This window comes from Aquarana catesbeiana, linkage group LG06 (assembly GCF_042186555.1).
Source record: "Aquarana catesbeiana isolate 2022-GZ linkage group LG06, ASM4218655v1, whole genome shotgun sequence".
Taxonomy (NCBI): Eukaryota; Metazoa; Chordata; class Amphibia; order Anura; family Ranidae; genus Aquarana; species Aquarana catesbeiana.
The window spans coordinates 131,786,192-131,805,928 of NC_133329.1; the positions used below are offsets into that span (position 1 = coordinate 131,786,192).

The 19,737-nt window shown below is 42.4% G+C and overlaps 1 protein-coding gene across 2 annotated transcripts in view; it reads right to left on the reverse strand.

The window, feature by feature from the left end:
• LOC141148928 (cytochrome P450 2W1-like) overlaps positions 1–19,737 on the reverse strand; it is a 103,015-nt gene that overhangs the window by 62,501 nt on the left and 20,777 nt on the right. Inside the window, exon 2 of one of the 2 annotated variants that reach the window (XM_073636819.1) lies at positions 3,607–3,769. The exons of the other annotated variant lie outside the window; for it this stretch is intronic. Coding sequence (XP_073492920.1) covers positions 3,607–3,769 — 163 coding nt within the window. The remainder of the gene's footprint in view (positions 1–3,606; positions 3,770–19,737) is intronic. 2 annotated transcript variants of the gene reach the window in all.

The window sequence follows — 19,737 nt, forward strand, 5'->3', positions numbered from 1 at the left end:
GTCTTCCACCTCTTCTCCCTCCAACCGCCTAACAGTTACACGTAGAAACCTTCCCCACCTCAACCCTTCTCTTCTCTACTCTGCTACTGATCACCTCTATGACAAAATCTCACCTCTGTCCTGCCCCAACCTAGCTACTTTCATCTACAACAGCTCACTGTCTTCCTCCCTAGACAAGCTTGCCCCCCTCACTACACGCAGAATTAGGCCCCGACTGCTACAACCCTGGCAAACAGATGACACCAGAAGTCTCAGAAAACGTAGCCGCGCTCTTGAGCGCCTGTGGCATAAGACTAAGACCCAGGAAGACTTCACACAATATAAATATGCCCTCCTAAAATACTACTCCTGCCTTCACACTGCCAAACAGACCTACTTTATCACACTCATTAACACCTTCTCATCTAGTCCACGTCAACTCTTCCCTACCTTCAACACTCTACTCTGTCCTTCACTGCCTCCACCCACCAACTCACTCACTGCCCAGGAGATTGCCAATCACTTCAAAACTAAGATTGATACAATTCATGAGGAGATCACCAATGCGCAAAAACCTCCCCCATGCAACACCCCATGTCCACAGACACGATCATTACTTCCCTCATTCAACCCTGCTACTATTATTGAGGTTGCTAAACTTTTATCTAGCACTCATCTAACCACTTGCCCCTGGATCCTGTTCCCTCGCAAATGCTACACTCACCCTCTGACTCGATTCTACACTCTCTAACTCACATTTTCAACCTCTCCCTCTCTTGTGGCATGTTCCCAAACTCTCTAAAACATGCGCTAGTCACCCCCATACTAAAAAAGCCCTCACTGGATCCCACCAATCTCAACAACTTACGTCCCATCTCCTTACTCTCCTTCTCCTCCAAACTTCTTGAAAGACTGGTCTACAACCGACTACAACCGACTAAGCGACCATCTGACCATGAATAAACTTCTTGATCCCCTTCAGTCCAGTTTTCGCCCTCAACACTCCACGGAAACTGCTCTCATTAAACTCTCAAATTACCTACTAATGGCTAAAGCCAATGGACACTATTCTGTACTACTTCTCCTGGATCTCTTTGCTGCCTTTGACACAGTGGACTACCCCCTCCTCCTCAAAAAACTCCACTCCTTTGGTCTCCGTGACTGTACTATTCGCTGGTTCTCATCCTACCTATCCCACAGCTCCTTCAGTGTCACTTACAACTCTACTTCCTCCTCTCCTCTTCCTTTATCCGTTGGGGTCCCCCAAGGTTCTGTTCTTGGACCTCTCCTTTTCTCAATCTACACCACCTCCTTGGGTCAGTTGATTGCCTCCCACGGCTTTAAATATCATCTCTACGCTGATGACACCCAAATCTATCTCTCCACCCCCCAGCTCTCTCCATCTGTCTCCTCACGCATTACCAACTTACTAGCAGACATATCAGCCTGGATGTCACATCACTTCTTCAAACTCAACCTATCCAAAACCGAGCTCATGATATTTCCTCCCTCAGGTGCCACCTCCCCTGATTTCCCTGTCAATATCAACGGCTCAACTATCAACCCATCTCCCCAAGGTCCTAGGTGTAATCCTGGACTCTGAACTAACCTTTTGACCCCACATTCTATCACTATCCAATGCTTGCCGCCTCAATCTCCGCAACATCTCCAAGATACGCCCCTTCCTAACCAATGTCACTACAAAGCTTCTAATCCACTCCCTGGTCATCTCCCGCCTCGACTACTGCAACTCCCTCCTCATTGGTTTACCTCTAAATAGGCTATCCCCACTTCAGTCCGTCATGAACGCTGCTGCCAGACTCATCCACCTCACAAACCGCTCAATGTCTGCTACACCCCTCTGCCAATCCCTCCAATGGCTGCCACTCAGTCACCGAATTAAATTCAAGATACTAACTATAACTTACAAAGCCATCCACAACCTGGCCCCCAGCTACATCTCTAACCTAGTCACAAAATACCAACCGAATCGTTCTCTTCGCTCCTCCCAAGACCTCCTGCTCTCAAACTCCCTTGTCACCTCATCCCATACTCACCTTCAGGACTTCTCCAGAGCCTCCTCCATCCTCTGGAATGCTCTACCCCAATCCGTCCGATTTTCTCCTACTTTATCCACTTTCAGACGATCCCTGAAAACTCATCTCTTCAGAGAAGCCTATCTGGCCCCCACCTAACAACTGTACATTTATCTTCTCAATCAGAAACATCACCCACAGTTATTACCTCTTGTATCTCTTGACCTTCCCTCTTAGATTGTAAGCTCTAAGGAGAAGGGCCCTCTGATTCCTACTGTATCAAAGTGTATTGTATTTGTACTGTCTACCCTCAAGTTGTAAAGCGCTACGTAAACTGTTGGCGCTATATAAATACTGTATTATAATAATAATAATAATAATAATAATAACTGATGATAAAAAACATCTATATAAGGGGAAAAGACCAGCTTAAAAAGAGGGGGGAGCTCACAAAGGAATAGTCTGACGCCTTTCAAATGCACTCTGAAGTGCGGATCTTCCTCAGGGACTTTAACAGTTTGCACCACTCCCAATGCTGTAGTTCCCAAATATTTAGTTGTTTCACCAGCAGCTGAAAAGACACACTCAAATAATAAGAATGGAACATTCATCCCTGCCAGACCAAGAAGCGCCATCCACAAGGCATCCTGAATTCACCCATACTCCAAGAGATTGCTATTATAGCTTTTAGGGGAGTTGTGTTTAAAAAGTGTCAGGATAGTGTCCAACTTAATATTAAAAGGCTTAGTTCATATATGTATAGTTCATGGAAGATGTATCACATCCAGAAGGGGTTCTCATATCAAGCAGTGGAGAGATATACCACCTGCAACTATATACAATGAGATCCTGAAGTTCACATCCTTGAGGACAATTGCTTGTAGAGTGGCAATTGTTAGCACCTTAATGGATGGAGTAGGAGTGTATGGTCCGTCATCTGCAAGGTCAAAAGAGCTTTTCAGCTGTTGGTGAAACAACTAAATATTTGGGAACTACAGCATTGGGAGTGGTGCAAACTGTTAAAGTCCCTGAGGAAGATCTGCACTCCAGAGTGCATCTGAAACGCGTCAGGCTATTCCGTTGCAAGCTCCCCCCTCTTTTTAAGCTGGTCTTTTCCCCTTATATAGATTTTTTTATCATCAGTTATCTGTTTACATTCATATTTACATTGTATTACATTTGTTGATTTATTTATTGTTTGTCCAATAAATGTTGTACTTTTATAATATCACTGCCTTGCGTCCATTTAAAGTCTCAAACCTTGAGGAATCTTGTTCTTCATTTGTTTAGATGTGGCATTCATTATTTCAGATAATTCGTAACTTCGAAAAAATTCGTACTCGTTACGTTCACTAACAGCCAAATTAGAAAGGAAATTCCAATTTTCGGGTTTTCGAATTTTCAGATTTTCATTCTTTTGAATTTTCAGATTTTCATTCTTATTCTTGGATTTTCAAATTTCCAAATTTTAGAATTTTAAAATGTATGAAATTTCGAATATTCAAATTTTCGAATTTCGAATTTTCGAAAGTTTGGAATTTGTCAAAGTACGAATTCAGAACTAAACGAATTGCACATGTCTACACTGTACCATGGTTATGCTGAAAGTCCTCAGCAATGGGTAACAGACCACGATCTCCAAAATCATAGTTTGCCTTCACCAAGGCTTCTTGATTGGCTTCATAACCAACCAAAACCACTGCTTTTACGCCTCCATAATGGAATGTGAAGAACGTGCCATACTTCTTCGCCAGCTGAAAAATAGGTTTAATACAGAAACTTTATTAGAGAGAAGATTCAAAACAAAATGCTATAGAGACCAAATTTAAAAAAATAAAGCTAACAAATTGTATGGACAGAGTATACATACAATTACTAAGGAGAACATATAATTTTATATTGAGTCATTCATCTGGAGTGCCTGAGACATGTGAGAGACCAAGCCCCCACTTATAACCTCCTGAAAAGATGATTTTAAGCCTTCAGTTACTGCACAGATTGGTGACTATGCCATCTGATTAATTTCTGAATTTTTAATAAATACATTTTAGTGAAGACAGCAGGCTCACAGTGCAAGTATCACATTCACATTCAATAAATCAAACTGAATAAAATGGGCCCTAATAAATTAATACCATGGATAGTATTCCTGAGGGTATCTATGTACAGAATGGTGGTTCAACAATGGCTAGCAGAGGGTCTCACTAGGGACACTATAAGGCTCAATTCACAAAGCTTTAAAACCTGGGTGAGCATCTTTATTTTAGTCATTTGGCTATAATTTGCAAATCTCACTGGTTTCAGATGAAAAAAAAACAATACCTGTAACTTTAATAAATATAAGTATCCTAATCCTAGTGTGTTAGCTTTGTGAATTGTGTCTTATTTCTGTTTTTTTTATGTTCTCATTGCGTTTTGGTGGGTTTTTTCCAAAAATGTCATAGACATTGCCATTGACCTAAAGTCACCCTGCAATGTGTGTATATGATTGTGACCGAAACATTAGATTTTATACTCCTGTGGTACAAAGAAACATGTCAAAGAGTTGTGTAAAAATTGATAGTGCTATATAAGTACAAAATAATAAAATGCATTTGAAAATAAAATACATGTGATTGCAATGTGTTACAACTGTGTTTCAAATTCCCATCATTTCTTTTGCTTGCATATGCACTTATTCTAATGACAACTTCACCCTATTACCCTAACCAAGTTGGGCATTTTACACTTGTAAACAACACAATTGGAATGGTAAGTTGTATAGAAAGTTGCTTTATTCACTTTTAAGTTGGTGGACCCTTGACTGTACAGTGCTTGTCAAAGAACAAGCAAAATAATTTCCAGAAATTCTGGAATTAAGTTAAAGTATATCTAAAACCAGAACGCTAAAAAGTGAGAATCAATCTCTCCACAGTGAGGGAAATATCCTTGTGGATAGTTGTCACTATGGCTGAGGTTTGGGTTTGCTGATACCATGGGTTTTCAGCAAATGCTGCTTGTTTGAGGTTTTGGGACCTCGCAAAACAATGCAGGAATTTTCCATAAAAACAATAATGCACTGTCCGATCTTTGAACTTAGGTCAGCTAGCTTAGCATTTTGGATAAGCTAGCCCTCTCACAATAAAAGCATGAGGTCACAGCAGACATAACAATGTGGTTACGCTATAATAGCTTAAACATATGGAGGGGTGCTGATAAAGTGCATAGTGAGATGTTAGTGTAGGGCCTGTAGGCACTGGCAGGTCTGTTAAGGTAGATTTAAAACCTTACTGAATATCCTGTAGGTAACAAAACGCTATGTACCTTGGAGGAGATATGACCCTGAGGGCTTTCAATAGGGCTGACCTTCCACTTTCATGAAAAGTTCACTTCAAATGGGTTTCAAATGCTGCTTTATGCATTAACATACCTCCCTAGACCTCAGCCTGCCTGGACACCTGCTGATTCAGTACCCTCTACAGAAAGCTAAACAGAAAGCTAAACTCTCCAATAAGACAGAGAGGTTGAATCTAATGCAATTTTACCTCTCGGGGTCCAATACAGAGTATGTTTTTCCAGTCTCTAATATCGCGTACACACGGTCAGAATTTCCGACAACAAATGTTCGATGTGAACTTGTTGTCGGAAATTCCAACCGTGTGTAGGCTCCATCCGATTGTGTGTACACAATTCCAACGCACAAAAAATTCCACGCATGCTCGGAGTCAAGCAGAAGAGCCGCACTGGCTATTGAACGTAATTTTTCTCAGCTCGTCGTACGTGTTGTACGTCACCGCGTTCTTGGCATTCGGAATTTCTGACAACACTTGTGCGACTGTGTGTATGCAAGACAAGTTTGAGCCAACATCCGTCAGAAATAAATCCAGGATTTTGTTGTCAGAATGTCCGATCGTGTGTATGCGGCATTAAAGTGTAAAAGGACATTTATTCTCCTAGCTCAATGTTCACTATGGGGATTAAAAACTAACTATGGGAACATAGAAAAACTGGTGTTTTTTCCATGTGGCCCTTGAAGTTGCATTAAAAAACCCTCTTCTCTTTTTACAGTATTTTTAAAACTTTGTTTTTTTTGCTTTGATAAATGTCTCCCATAGCAGTTTACAGCTCTCTGTGCACTTTCTTGAGAATGATCACCTTTGGAAATTGCCAGATCCTAAAAGTGGATGTAAACCCTCAGATATACCCAGTGAACAGCCTCAGATGATACAGAGATGAAACAAATCTCCCTATATAAGTTTTACGTGTATATCTACTGTCTTCAGCTTGCTATATTCTTTGGAAAGTGAACACTGTGTTAGAGATTTTCTCTTCCTGTTCAGTTTTGGGAGTGGATTCTTGACAGTGAAAAAACATGTACTGTCGTTGTTTCCCCATGTGGCCCTTGAAGTTGCATTAAAAAACCCTCTTCTCTTTTTACAGTATTTTTAAAACTTTGTTTTTTTTGCTTTGATAAATGTCTCCCATAGCAGTTTACAGCTCTCTGTGCCATTTCTTGAGAATGATCACCTTTGGAAATTGCCAGATCCTAAAAGTGGATGTAAACCCTCAGATATACCCAGTGAACAGCCTCAGATGATACAGAGATGAAACAAATCTCCCTATATAAGTTTTACGTGTATATCTACTGTCTTCAGCTTGCTATATTCTTTGGAAAGTGAACATTGTGTTAGAGATTTTCTCTTCCTGTTCAGTTTTGGGAGTGGATTCTTGACAGTGAAAAAACATGTACTGTCGTTGTTTCCCCCACACATCTGACAGCTGCTGGAGATGCGGGCAAACACAAGGCACAATGCTTAACATATGGTGGAAATGCCTCCAAATTACACATTTTTGGACACTTGATTACACAGATCACGGAAACAAAAATACACTTGACACCTGAATGCTGTTTACAGCATATTTTTCAAAAAAAACACAAACACTCTCTAACCAAACACATGCTAAGGTGTCCTTTTATGAAAGTGCGGTAAAATACCGCTTTTCAGTTCTCAGGCATTCTCAGAGGAGATCGCTCTCCTCTGAGTGCCTGTTTATGAAAGTGTGTAGATCGCTTCACATGTTGAGTTGAGGAGCGATCTACAAACGCTGGGAACTCCTGAGAATGGCTCCTCTCACTGTAATCTTGTGTGATATAGCAGGATTACAGTATGAGGAACCATAAAATACAAAAGTTTAACACAAATCAGCACATATTATTCCCCAACATATTAATAAAATAATAAAGTTAAATTCCCCCTACACAATATACATTAACCTAATTATAAAAAAAACATTGTTTTTATCAATATTTAAAGATCATACATGTCCCTATTTAAATGTGAATGGTGTATAGTAAATGAATGTAATGCAGCTATACACCATTCATATAAATGCAAAATACATTTATAATCATTAAAAAAATATCCATTGCGGGTTCGCATGTCTGTTCACACTGCCATATGCGAATCGCTGGGGAGTGTCAATACATTGTTAACGACACCCCCAGATCAGCTTGCATATCGCACTGCGAACTGACAGTTCGGACATGAATTGGATCGCATATGTGTGAACACACATGCGATCCGATTCTGGTCCGAACAGAAAAAAGGGTCCTGTGCGTGTTTGCACCGAATGCGGTGCAATATCAGCCATACTATCTGTACAGCTGATATCGCACCGCACAGACATCGCATGTAATGTGAATGGCAGTGTGCTGCGAATAACATGCGATGCCTGTGCGATGTCCGGCATCGCACAAGTGTGAACTGGGCCTAAAAGCTAACAACACCCCCAAATCAGTTCGCATATCGCAGTGCGATCTGCAAACTCGGACAGTAATCGAATCGCATGGCTGTGAACACCCATGCGATCCGATTCTGCTGTGGACCAAAAAAAGGGTCCTGTAAGAGTTTGGTCCGAGGGCAATGCAAATTTAGCAATACTATCTGTATGGCTGAAATCGCATCGCACAGAGATCGGATGTGATTTTGCACTGCAGTGCGGTGCGAATCACATCCGATCTCGGACACCGCAGCAGTGGGAACTGGCCCTAAATCATATTGCATTTGCACCAAAATGGTACAGGACCCTTTATTTAGTCCGCACTGGAATCGGATCGCATGGGTGTGAACACCCATGCGATCCGATTCCTGCACCATTACATAGTTCGCACTGCGATCTGTGAAATGATCTGGGGGTGTCATTAACTTTACATTGACACCCGCAGTGGTGCGCAGATGTCAATGTAGGTGCGATGTGAAAACCCGCACAGGAATCACGCTGGTTCACGCATCGCACAATTGTGAATCCAGCCAGAGACGTGAACATCTAAAAAAAAATATATATATATCTATTTATAGCTATATATAGATATATATATATATCTATATATAGATATATATATATATATCTATATATAGATATATATATATCTATATATAGATATATATATATATCTATATATAGATATATATAGATATATATATCTATATATATCTATATATATCTATATATATATAGATATATATATATATATCTATATATATCTATATATAGATATATAGATATATCTATATATATATATATATATAGATATATCTATATATCTATATCTATCTATATAGATATATAGATATATCTATATATATATATATATATAGATATATCTATATATATATATATATATATATATATACACACTATAAATTCCTATCCTGCTGGTTTTGGGGTGTGTAATGGTGGGCAAGGTGTGCTCTGACTGTTTGGTGAAAGAAAGAAGTCAAAAGACTTCTTGCTTTCTCCAGAATATCAGCCAGTTTCAGGCTTCTCACTCTGATTCTCCACTTCTGAAATGGTGAATCAGAAAGTGAGAATTCTGTCACAGATCGCCAGTGAGGTGCTGAGATCGCACCTTCATAAACTGGCCGTTTCTGTGAAGTCAGTTACAAATTCTCACTGTGCTGAGATAATCAGCGGAGAATATGTTCTCCACTGATTATCTCAGTTTCATAAACTGGTCATGAGCTGAGATCAGCGGTGAGACTCGGGATCGCCGCTGATCTCAGTTTCATAAAAGGACACCTAAATGCAGCAAAATCAATTTTCCCTCTACACTGGAAATCCATCTCAGTGCCGACAGTCAAAGAATGGATCTAAAGAGTAAATGATATCTATGAAATAGAGAGGTCCATAGCTATTGCACATGATTCCACCTCTCGATTTCATGTCACCTGGACACCATGGTTTCTGTTAAAACTGTGAGGATTAACTCGATCTATTAAATAGAGAAAATACAATATTCACCATTCTTTATGTCAAGGATCCCTGTTCTTTACCAGAAGAATGTTTATACCTAGTACCATAACTTAAAGTGGATGTAAACCCGATTCATGAAATTTGAGCTGGACACATACCTGCAGGGTTTTGTTATCGCTCTTCAAAGCACTGTGTCTCATAGCTTTGTCCTGCTCCGTTCCACGGTTATCAGCATAACTTTTGACAAGCTCTATGAGACGGGAGCCTGTACTGTGTGTCGGGGAAGGTTGCTATAAGTAGATTAGCAGACTGCTAAACTATTCATCGGCAACCTGTCAGAAACCATGAATCAGACCGAGACAGAAGGGCAGTTAATACTAAATATAAACACTTGTTTAATAATAATAATAGTAAAAGGTAAACAGAGCAATGTAGTCAAATCATAGCCAGAGTTCGGTAACTGGAACGGATAGTCAGACAAGCCAGGACGCCAGGGAGAGAGAGATCAGGAACCAGAAGGGATGTCAGCCAAGTAAGTCTTCAACAGGAACACAGGAGGGAGTCTCTGGATGTGTTGACCAAGGCGAAGGCAGAGAAGAACTGAACTGAACAGCTTAAGTAACCAGCAGGACTGACGAAACAGGATATCATCATCAGGTGAGTCACTGTGTTAAAGACTGGAGCTGGTAATTAACCGACAGGTGAGCCGCCTGCTCTGAGAAGGAAGGGCTGAGCCAAGCCCTGACAGTACCCCCTCCTCAATGACCCCTCCCCCTCGGAGGACCACCAGGTTTGAGGGGAAAACGTCTATGGAAAGCACGAAGGAGGACAGGGGGAAGTACGTCCGAGGATGAGACCCAAGAGCGTTCCTCCGGACCGTACCCTTTCCAATGCACCAGGTACTGTATGCGCTCATGGAACCTACGGGAGTCAACAATGGACTGTACTTCATACTCCTCATGTTTCTCAACCTGTACTGGGTGAGGACCAGGCACCGAGGTGGTAAAGCGCTTGCAGACCAAAGGTTTTAATAAGGAGACATGGAATACATTTGAGACACGCATATTAGAAGGAAGCTCTAAAGCGTAAGCCACTGGTTTAATCCTGTGGAGAATACGGAAAGGCCCAATAAACCGAGGTGCCAACTTCAGTGAGGGAACACAGAGTCGGAGGTTGTGAAATGACAGCCAGACCCTGTCCCTGACCTGGTAGGAAGGCGCAGGCAGGCGTCTGCGGTCAGCATAAAGTCTGTACCTATTAATGGCATGTCGCAAAGCCTACTGGACTTATGCCCAAGTGGAACAAAGACCACGGAGATGCTCCTCTAATGCAGGGATGCTCTGCGGAACAAATGAGTCAGGCAACATGGAAGGTTGGAAACCATAGTTTGCCATAAATGGGAACAATCAAGAAGCAGAATTCAAGGCACTATTGTGAGCAAACTCTGCCCAAGTTAAGAGGTCTGACCAGTTGTTATGAATGTCAGAAATATAGCAATGTAGAAACTGCTCCAAGGACTGGTTGGCTCATTCTGCGGCCCCATTAGACTTCGGGTGATACACAGAGGAGAAAGAAAGCTGAATTACCAACTGTGCACAAAAGGCTCACCAGGACCGGGACACAAACTGACTACCCCTGTCCGAGACGATCACCTTGGGTAGCCCATGTAAGCGAAAGATCTCTCGAGCAAAAATGGAAGCCAGTTCCTTTAGATGTGGGCAACTTGTTTAGTGGAATACAATGAGACATCTTCGAGAACCGATCAACCACCATAAGGATAACTGTGTTGCCCTGAGGGTTGAGTAACTCCACAATGAAATCCATGGACAAGTGGGTTCAAGCCCTCTCTCCATTGGGTATGGGTTGTAGGAGGCCCACTGGAAGGTGTCGTGGTGTCTTACTCTGAGCACACATGGAACAAGCAGCTACGAAGGCGACTACATCAGCACATTGACTAGGCCACCAGAATTGTTGGTAAATGGCCCAAAAGAGTTGATTCTTCCCAGGGTGGCCAGCAGCCTTGGGAGAATGGTAAGTCTGGAGCACGGCAGTACGGAGACTCCCAGAGACAAATCAGTGCTCACAAGGTTTCTCAGGAGAAGCATAGACCTGAGCAGCAAGAATTTTGTCATCCAAAGGAGAAGTGACTGGCGCGAACCGTAGCCAGAATATGATCAGGAGGAATCACAGGAACAGGAACCGATTGAACCGGAAGTGGTGGAAAATTGTCACAAAAAAAAGTGTCAGCCCTTACATTCTTAGTACCGAGTAATTGAAACCTGACAAGAAAAGAGCTCATTGCGCCCTTCTGGGAGACAGGCGTTTAGCCTCAGACAAGAGTGGAAATGATATAACCCAGGAATTTAACCTGTTCACGATGGAGCTCACACTTTTCCAATTTACAATAGAGATTGTTCTCTCTCAGCTTCTGAAGCACACAACAGATATCTTTGTGGTGGCTCTCTAGGGACTTGGAAAAAATGAGGATATCGAGATAAACCACCACACCCATAGCTGCAACAAATCTTGGAGGACATTGTTGATAAATTCCTAGGAAAACTGCTGGACCGTTGCAAAGGCCAAATGGCATTACGAGGTACTTATAATGGTCTGTTCTGGTATTAAACGCAGTTTTCCATTCGTCGCCCTTCTTGATCCTCACGAGATAGTATACTCCTCTCAAAATCCAGCTTTGTGAAAACCGTTGCTCCCTTGAGGCGGTCAAATAACTCCGTAATCAATGGAATTGGATAAGCATTCTTAATCGTGAACCGATTGAGACCCCTATAATCAATACAAGGTCTCAGTTCACCACTCTTTTTCTTCACAAAGAAGAAACCAGCACCAGCAGGAGACGAGGACTTGCGGATGAATCCTCGAAAAAGTGCGTCCGCAACATACTCCTCCATGGCCTTATCCTCCGAGACCGACAAAGAGTAAACCCGGCCACGAGGGGGTATGGCACCAGGTTGAAGGTCAATTGCGCAATCATGTGACCAGTGTGGAGGCAAACTGCCGACTTGACCTTTATCAAAGACATCGCCAAAAAAACGCAGCTCTCCTCTGGCAGGGAGGAGAGTGAAGAGGTGCATAGGACCTTAGCCACATTCTGGAAACATGTCTTGCTGCATTATTCAATGAGTAGAGAACCTCAGCATGAAGCCAATCAAAAGAGGGGTTGTGCCTCTGTAACCAAGGATAACCAATAACTAGCGGAAACTTAGTTGAGGGAATAACTTGGAATTGGATTATCTCATGGTGAAGAGCCCCTACGGCCATGGACAATGGAACAGTCTCATGAGTCACATGGGCAGGCTGTAAAGGTCTCCCATCAAGAGCCTCAATGGCAAGTGGAGTGGCATGAAGCTGCAGCGGAATCGAGTGCAAAAGGCAGCATCAATGAACAGGCCTGCAGCCCCAGAGTCGATTAGAGCCTGTATCTCAATGGACGACTCAGACCAAGAAAGGATAACCGGGACCAGAGGCTTATCCTTCTGGATAATTGGGGACGAAACAACGCCACCTAAGGTCTGTCCGCTACAGGACCTCAAGGGTCGGGCGTTCCCTGGATGGGTATGACAAGACTTCAAAAAGTGACCTGCCTGGGCACAATCTCTCCCTCCTCCTAAATGTTTTCTCATCCGCAGAGCGACGTCTGAAGCCCAAGTGCATGGGTTCATCTTCACTGACCGACTAGGTACCAGGAGGAATGGGAGGTGAGGGAGGCAAGGGTGGGACTGCAAAGCTCGGAGACAAATGTACAGGAGGCTTCCGCAAATGCTCCTTAAAAGAGAGACTTTCTCTGAGTCTGGAGTCAATGAGGATGGCAAACATAATCAACCTCTCCAGCTCAGTGGCTATATCTCGGGCTGCTATCTCATCTTTGATGGTATCCGAGAGACCATGAGAAAAAGCAGCCACGAGGGCCTCATTGTTCCATGTGGGAATGTGGGAACGTCAAATACTCTTTAGTCACAAACTCTGGGTAACTCAGTACAACGGGTTTTTGCGTTTCCCATAGAGGGTTTGCCCAGGCCAATGCTTTCTCAGAAAGCAAAGATATCACAAAACCTACTTTGCTTCTGTCCGTGGGAAATGCCTGGGGCAGCATATCTAAGTATATCTCAACCTGATTGAGTAACCCTCTGCATTGAACTGGATCACCCCCAAATCACTGGGGAAGCAGAGCGGAACCAGACATATCCCTTATAGAGGTAATACTCGAGGCGGGTGCCTGCACAGAGACTGGAGCAGCAGCGGGGACGGCCTGCAACACAGGTTGTACCGGAGCAGCCACAGTGGGAGATTCCAGGTGAGCCGCGCAATTCAAGAGCGTCTGTAACGCTAAGGCAAACTGATCCATACGGTGATCCTGCTCATCCAACCTGGAAAGAATATTACCAACAAGTGGATTGACTGCATCTTCTGAATTCATGACCTTCGTCTACTGTCAGAAACCATGAATCAGAGAAGTGCAGTTAAAATCACACTTGTTTAATGATAATAATAGTAAAAGGTAAACAGAGCAACGTAGTCAAATCATAGCTAGAGTTCGGTAACCGGAACGGATAGTCAGACAAGCCAGGACATCAGGGAACCAGAGATCAGCTTACTTCAGGACAGGCAAGGAAATCAGGAAACCGGAGAATCAGCGTAGTGGAACAGCAAGCAGGATCAGGAACCAGAAGGGACACCAGCCAAGCAAGTCTTCAACAGGTACACAGGAGAGAGTCTCTGGATGTGTTGACCAAGTTGAAGGCAGAGAGGAACTGAGCTGAACAGCTTAAGTAACCAGTAGGACTGACGAAACAGGATATCATCATTAGGTGAGTCACTGTGGAAAATATTGGAGCTGGCAATTAACCAACAGCTGAGCGGCCTGCTCTGAGAACGAAGGGCTGAGCCCAGCCCTGACTAGGGTTGCCACCTTTTCTTCACGTCAAACCTGAACACTTTAGTGGCCCACAGCAATCTTTTTTATGGTGTAAACTATACATATACAGTATGTCACAAAAGTGAGTACACCCCTCACATTTTTGGAAATATTTTATTATATCTTTTCATGTGACAACACTGAAAAAATGACACTTTGCTACAATGTTAAGTAGTGAGTGTACAGCTTGTATAACAGTGTAAATTTGCTGTCCCCTCAAAATAACTCAACACACAGCCATTAATGTCTAAACCGCTGGCAACAAAAGTGAGTACACCCCTAAGTGAAAATGTCCGAATTGGCCCAAAGCGTCAATATTTTTTGTAGCCACCATTATTTTCCAGCACTGTCTTAACCCTCTTGGGCATGGAGTTCACCAGAGCTTCACTGGTTGCCACTGGAGTCCTCTTCCACTCTTCCATGATGACATCACCGAGCTGGTGGATATTAGACACCTTGCGCTCCTCCACTGTCCGTTTGAGGATGCCCCACAGATGCTCAATAGGGTTTAGGTCTGGAGACATGCTTGGACAGCCTATAACCTTTACCCTCAGCTTCTTTAGCAAGGCAATGGTCATCTTGGAGGTGTGTTTGGGGTCGTTATCATGTTGGAATTCTGCTCTGCGGCCCATTCTCCGAAGGGAGGGGATCATGCTCTGCTTCAGTATGTCACAGTACATGTTGACATTCATGGTTCTCTCAATGAACTGTAGCTCCCTAGTTCCGGCTGCACTCATGCAGCCCCAGATCATGACACTCCCACCACCATGTTTGACTGTAGGCAAGACATACTTGTCTTTGTACTCCTTACCTGGTTGCCGCCACACACGCTTGACACCATCTGAACCAAATAAGTTTAGCTTAGTCTCATCAGACCACAGGACATGGTTTCAGTAATCCATGTCCTTAGTCTGCTTGTCTTCAGCAAACGGTCTGCGGGCTTTCTTGTGCATTATCTTTAGAAGAGGCTTACTTCTGGGACGACAGCCATGCAGACCAATTTGATGCAGTGTGCGGCGTATGGTCTGAGCACTGACAGGATGAGCGCCCACCCCTTCAACCTCTGCAGCAATGCTAGAAGCACTCATACGTCTATTTCCCAAAGACAACCTCTGGATATTACGCTGAGCATGTGCACTCAACTGCTTTGGTCGACTATGGCGGGGCCTGTTCTGAGTGGAACCTGTCCTGTTAAACCGCTGCGTGGTTCTGGCCACCGTGCTGCAGCTCAGTTTCAGTGTCTTGGCAATCTTCTTATAGCCTAGGCCATCTTTATGAAGAGCAACAATTCTTTTTTTCAGATCCTCAGAGAGTTCTTTGCCATGAGGTGTCATATTGAACTTCCAGTGACCAGTATGAGAGAGTGAGAGCGATAACACCAACTTTAACACACCTGCTCCCCATTCACACCTGAGACCTTGCAACACTGACGAGTCACATGACACCGTGGAGGGAAAATGGCTAATTGGCCAAATTTGGACATTTTCACTTAGGGGTGTACTCACTTTTGTTGCCAGCGGTTTAGACATTAATGGCTGTGTGTTGAGTTATTTTGAGGGGACAGCACATTTACACTGTTATACAAGCTGTACACTTACTACTTTACATTGTAGCAAAGTGTCATTTCTTCAGTGTTGTCACTTGAAAAGATATAATAAAATATTTACAAAAATGTGAGGGGCGTAATCACTTTTGTGAGATACTGTATTTTGCAATTAAATAACATTTCCAATCATATGAAGTTAATCACAAGAGTCCCCCTTTACATCTAAATCCGCCGAGTTTCCCTTATACATCTGAATCTGCCGAGTTTCCCTTATACATCTGAATCTACAGAGTTCCCCTTTTACACCTGAATCAGTCTAGTTCCCCTTTTACATCTGAATCCGCCGAGTTCCCCTTTTAAGTCTGAATCCGCCGAGTTCCCCTTTTACATCTGAATCCGCCAAGTTCCCCTTTTACATCTAAACTTGCAGAATTCTCCCTTACACTATAAGGGAGTACTCTGCGGACTTTGATGTAAGGGAGAACTCTGGGGACTCTAACATAAGGGATGCTCTGGGAACCCTAATTTAAGGGGGGACACTGAGAACTCTGTGGCTTCTGGTGTAAAGGGGAACTCTGATGTAAGTGGTGCTCTGAGAACTCTGATTTACCTTAGTGTACCCACTCAGAGGCAGGAGAGAGAAGTGGAGAGACTTCAGTCACAGACAGGGATGGATGGTGAGCTCACTCACCCTTTGGCAGTCAGCACCTCTAATCCAGATGAATCTGAGGCTGCTGGACTTCAAATTTCCGGCCCCCACTTTCCTTTTCTGAGGCACAGTGCTGGGGATTGGAGTGTGGGCAGACACAGAGGGATAGGGGCTGGAGGAAGAGGAGCAAATCAAGCCCTCTTTTCTGTCTGTGTGTGTGTATGCGGGGGGGGGGGGGGTTGTTAGTGCTGGCTTTGGGCAGTGTGAAAGAGAGTGTGACAGACACTCCTGGCTTAGACAACTGAAGCCAGCAACCCTGCTGGGAAGCCATAGTCCAGTTTGAATAATGTGTCCGGGTTTCAGGCAGTTTGAAACCCGGACACATGATTCCAGACCCGAACTGACAGGTGGCATACTTAGCACTGACACAACCTCTGCATGTGTGGGGAAGGGGCGAGTGCCTTTCCTTCAATCAGCTGTCTCACAGTGTCTAGCAATAATCCCCTCCTACAGGGGAACCAAGAAGTGAAAATTCTAACAGGACATGCACTTTCTAAACAGTATATAAAGGTGAAGACAGAGGATATGCATGTAAAACTTATGTAGGAAGATTTGTTTCATCTCTGTGCATCATCCTAGGCTGTTCACTTCACTGGGTATATGCAAGGGTTTACATCCACTTTAAGTTGAACCTGAGGATATCTATGACAGGATTGAGCATCCTGATCCTATCCCTTTTTTCCTATACCCTATTTTCTTTCCCACCTTGCCTCCTTATTTTTCATTTGTTACTTTTCTTTTACCTTTTCTTTGTTAAACTATCACAGGAGCCCAGGTTCTGTTGCTAACTACAATTCAATAAGTTGCCAGCTCTTATTTATATATAATTTTGTAATTGTTTGATATTATTACATTTCAACTGTTATATGACATGATAACGTTATGGGCCGATGACATTTGATATCCAATACACATAACATAAACGCACTTTCAGATATGTACCGTTATATATTATATTTAAAAGCATATTATATGATATGATTCACATGTTATTTCCAATACTTCACTTGTTGTACTGTATCATATCTGTTATCAATAAACTTTTATTGAGAAAAAGAAAAAAAACGTGCTGTCAAATCCAAAAAGTGCAAGTGTCCTATATGTTAACAGTAACCTTTTCACAGTGCAGGCTCGGCATTATCAAAGCATGTCCTAAAAACTGGAACTGGAAAATAGTTTCACTGTAGAGTATAAAATACCAGAGGACTGGCATAGATAAATAACAATGGCAACTCTAAAACTTGATAAACTGCCTATTGTAGTGACTATAATTACATCACTGTTAGATGTTGGATTTGCAATTTGTTTTATACAACAAAGAATGCAACTGAAGTAGTAAAATCTCAAGGTAACCAGGAATTCTCAAGTCCAAGATGAGAGGTAACAAATCCAGGATCAATAGCAAGGACATGTCACTTAGGGAGCCCTAAAGGATACAGTGTAAGAAGACATGGTTGTCCCAGCCCACACATCTCCATTTTGGATAGATTTGCCTTTTAAGATGTATGCAAAAGGTTTAATTTGATTTTTAGCCACTCTTGTAATCAAGCCATCTGGAAAGAGTTTTTATGCTGAAGAGGGGGTATCTCATCATACCTCAAGGTTATGTCTGGATTTTCCCAATTAATCTAGTTAAAAAATTTAAAAAATATCCCTATGTAACTTTTTAACTGCATGGCATACAATTATAGTTTAGAAAAGGTAAGTTAAGTACAAGCAGAGATAAATAAAATACATAGAATGGATGGATTAGAGCAGGGGTCTTCAAACTATGGCCCTCCAGTTGTTAAGGAACTACAATTTCCATCATGCCTAGTCACGTCTGTGAATGTCAGAGTTTTACATTGCCTCATGGTATGTGTAGACTTGCAACTGCTGAAGGGGCGTAGTTTGAAGATCCCTGGTTTAAAGAACTACACTCAACAAAATCTTCATTTCTGTCAATCAACTCACAACATTGTAGCGCCTACCCCGATTTTCAGGGAGTCTAATGGTGACTACCCAGGGTAGGGAAGGCTGGCATACATCCTCAGGGTACATGTTTTGGGGCATTGTGGGATATGAGCCAGAAAAGAATGGTGGGCGCTTAAACAAAAGAGAAGTTTATTTCTCAAAACAGGAAAATGTGTTAGAGAGGGGAATAGGGCACAGGACACCCTTAAACTTTGGATGCAAATACGTGTGGCATTCCTCACGAAAACAGGGGGAAAATGTAATAAAGCAATGACATTACATAATTACACAATGACAGGGGTCTTCAAACTATGGCCCCCCAGTTGTTAAGGAACTACAATTCCCATCATGCCTAGTCAGATCTGTGAATGTCAGAGTTTTACATTGCCTTATGGTATGTGTAGTTTTGCAACAGCTGGAGGGCCGTAGTTTGAAGATCCCTGCATAATGACATTACATCTTAACATTAGTATATTTTTAATATACGCTACAGTCCTAGCAATTAACTGTACACTGAAATATTAACAGTACGAAGTGGGCCCTACTCCCTAGGGAGTAACACCTTCCAAGAAGTATATACACATTCTATCAATATACCTAAAGTACTACATTTCTAAATATATTACTGCGAAAATAAGGGATTCACTATTCACTCAGATTGGCTCTCCGCTACCATCTATTGGTAGTAAAACAAAAATTAATTAGTGGGAATGCTTTAGCAGTCCCACTATTGTTATTCGATCTTATTTATTTTTATTCCGTACGTTTTTTGGCTCTGCGTAACTTCTGCATACTTTCAGCTATTAAAACCATTCAACTATTAAAATGTTCGTCTCTTTTAGCTGATGTGTGCTCTTTTTCAACTTTTTTTCTATCATTTATACTTTTTAAAATATTAAGCTTTTTAACACTTTTTTTTAACATTGAAGTCAATGGGAGCATGCTTCAGATCCTTAAAATCTTCTTCCGCTTCCAAAAGTTTCAGCTCCTTCATACTTTCACCTACAGACGCCAAACAAACTTTAAAATGTTCACAAAATATTCAGCTATCTGGCTATATCTTTTCAGTTTGATATCTTTTACAGTTTTTGAGAAAAAGCTTTTTCTTTAGAGGTCATTTCAGGAAATTTTAGCCATTAATCAGAGTGTACTGTGTTTGTTTTGTTGCCATGGTTACCAAAGCTTCTGTTATACACAAGGGAGGAGGTGGCTGGGCAATCTCAGCTCTGATTACAGAGCCCGGGGGAGGGGACAGACACACCATGTACTGATTTATAATAGAGGAATATGATGGGGCAGTTTTGATAGGGCAATTCTGATGGGGCAGTTTTGATGGGGCAATTATGAT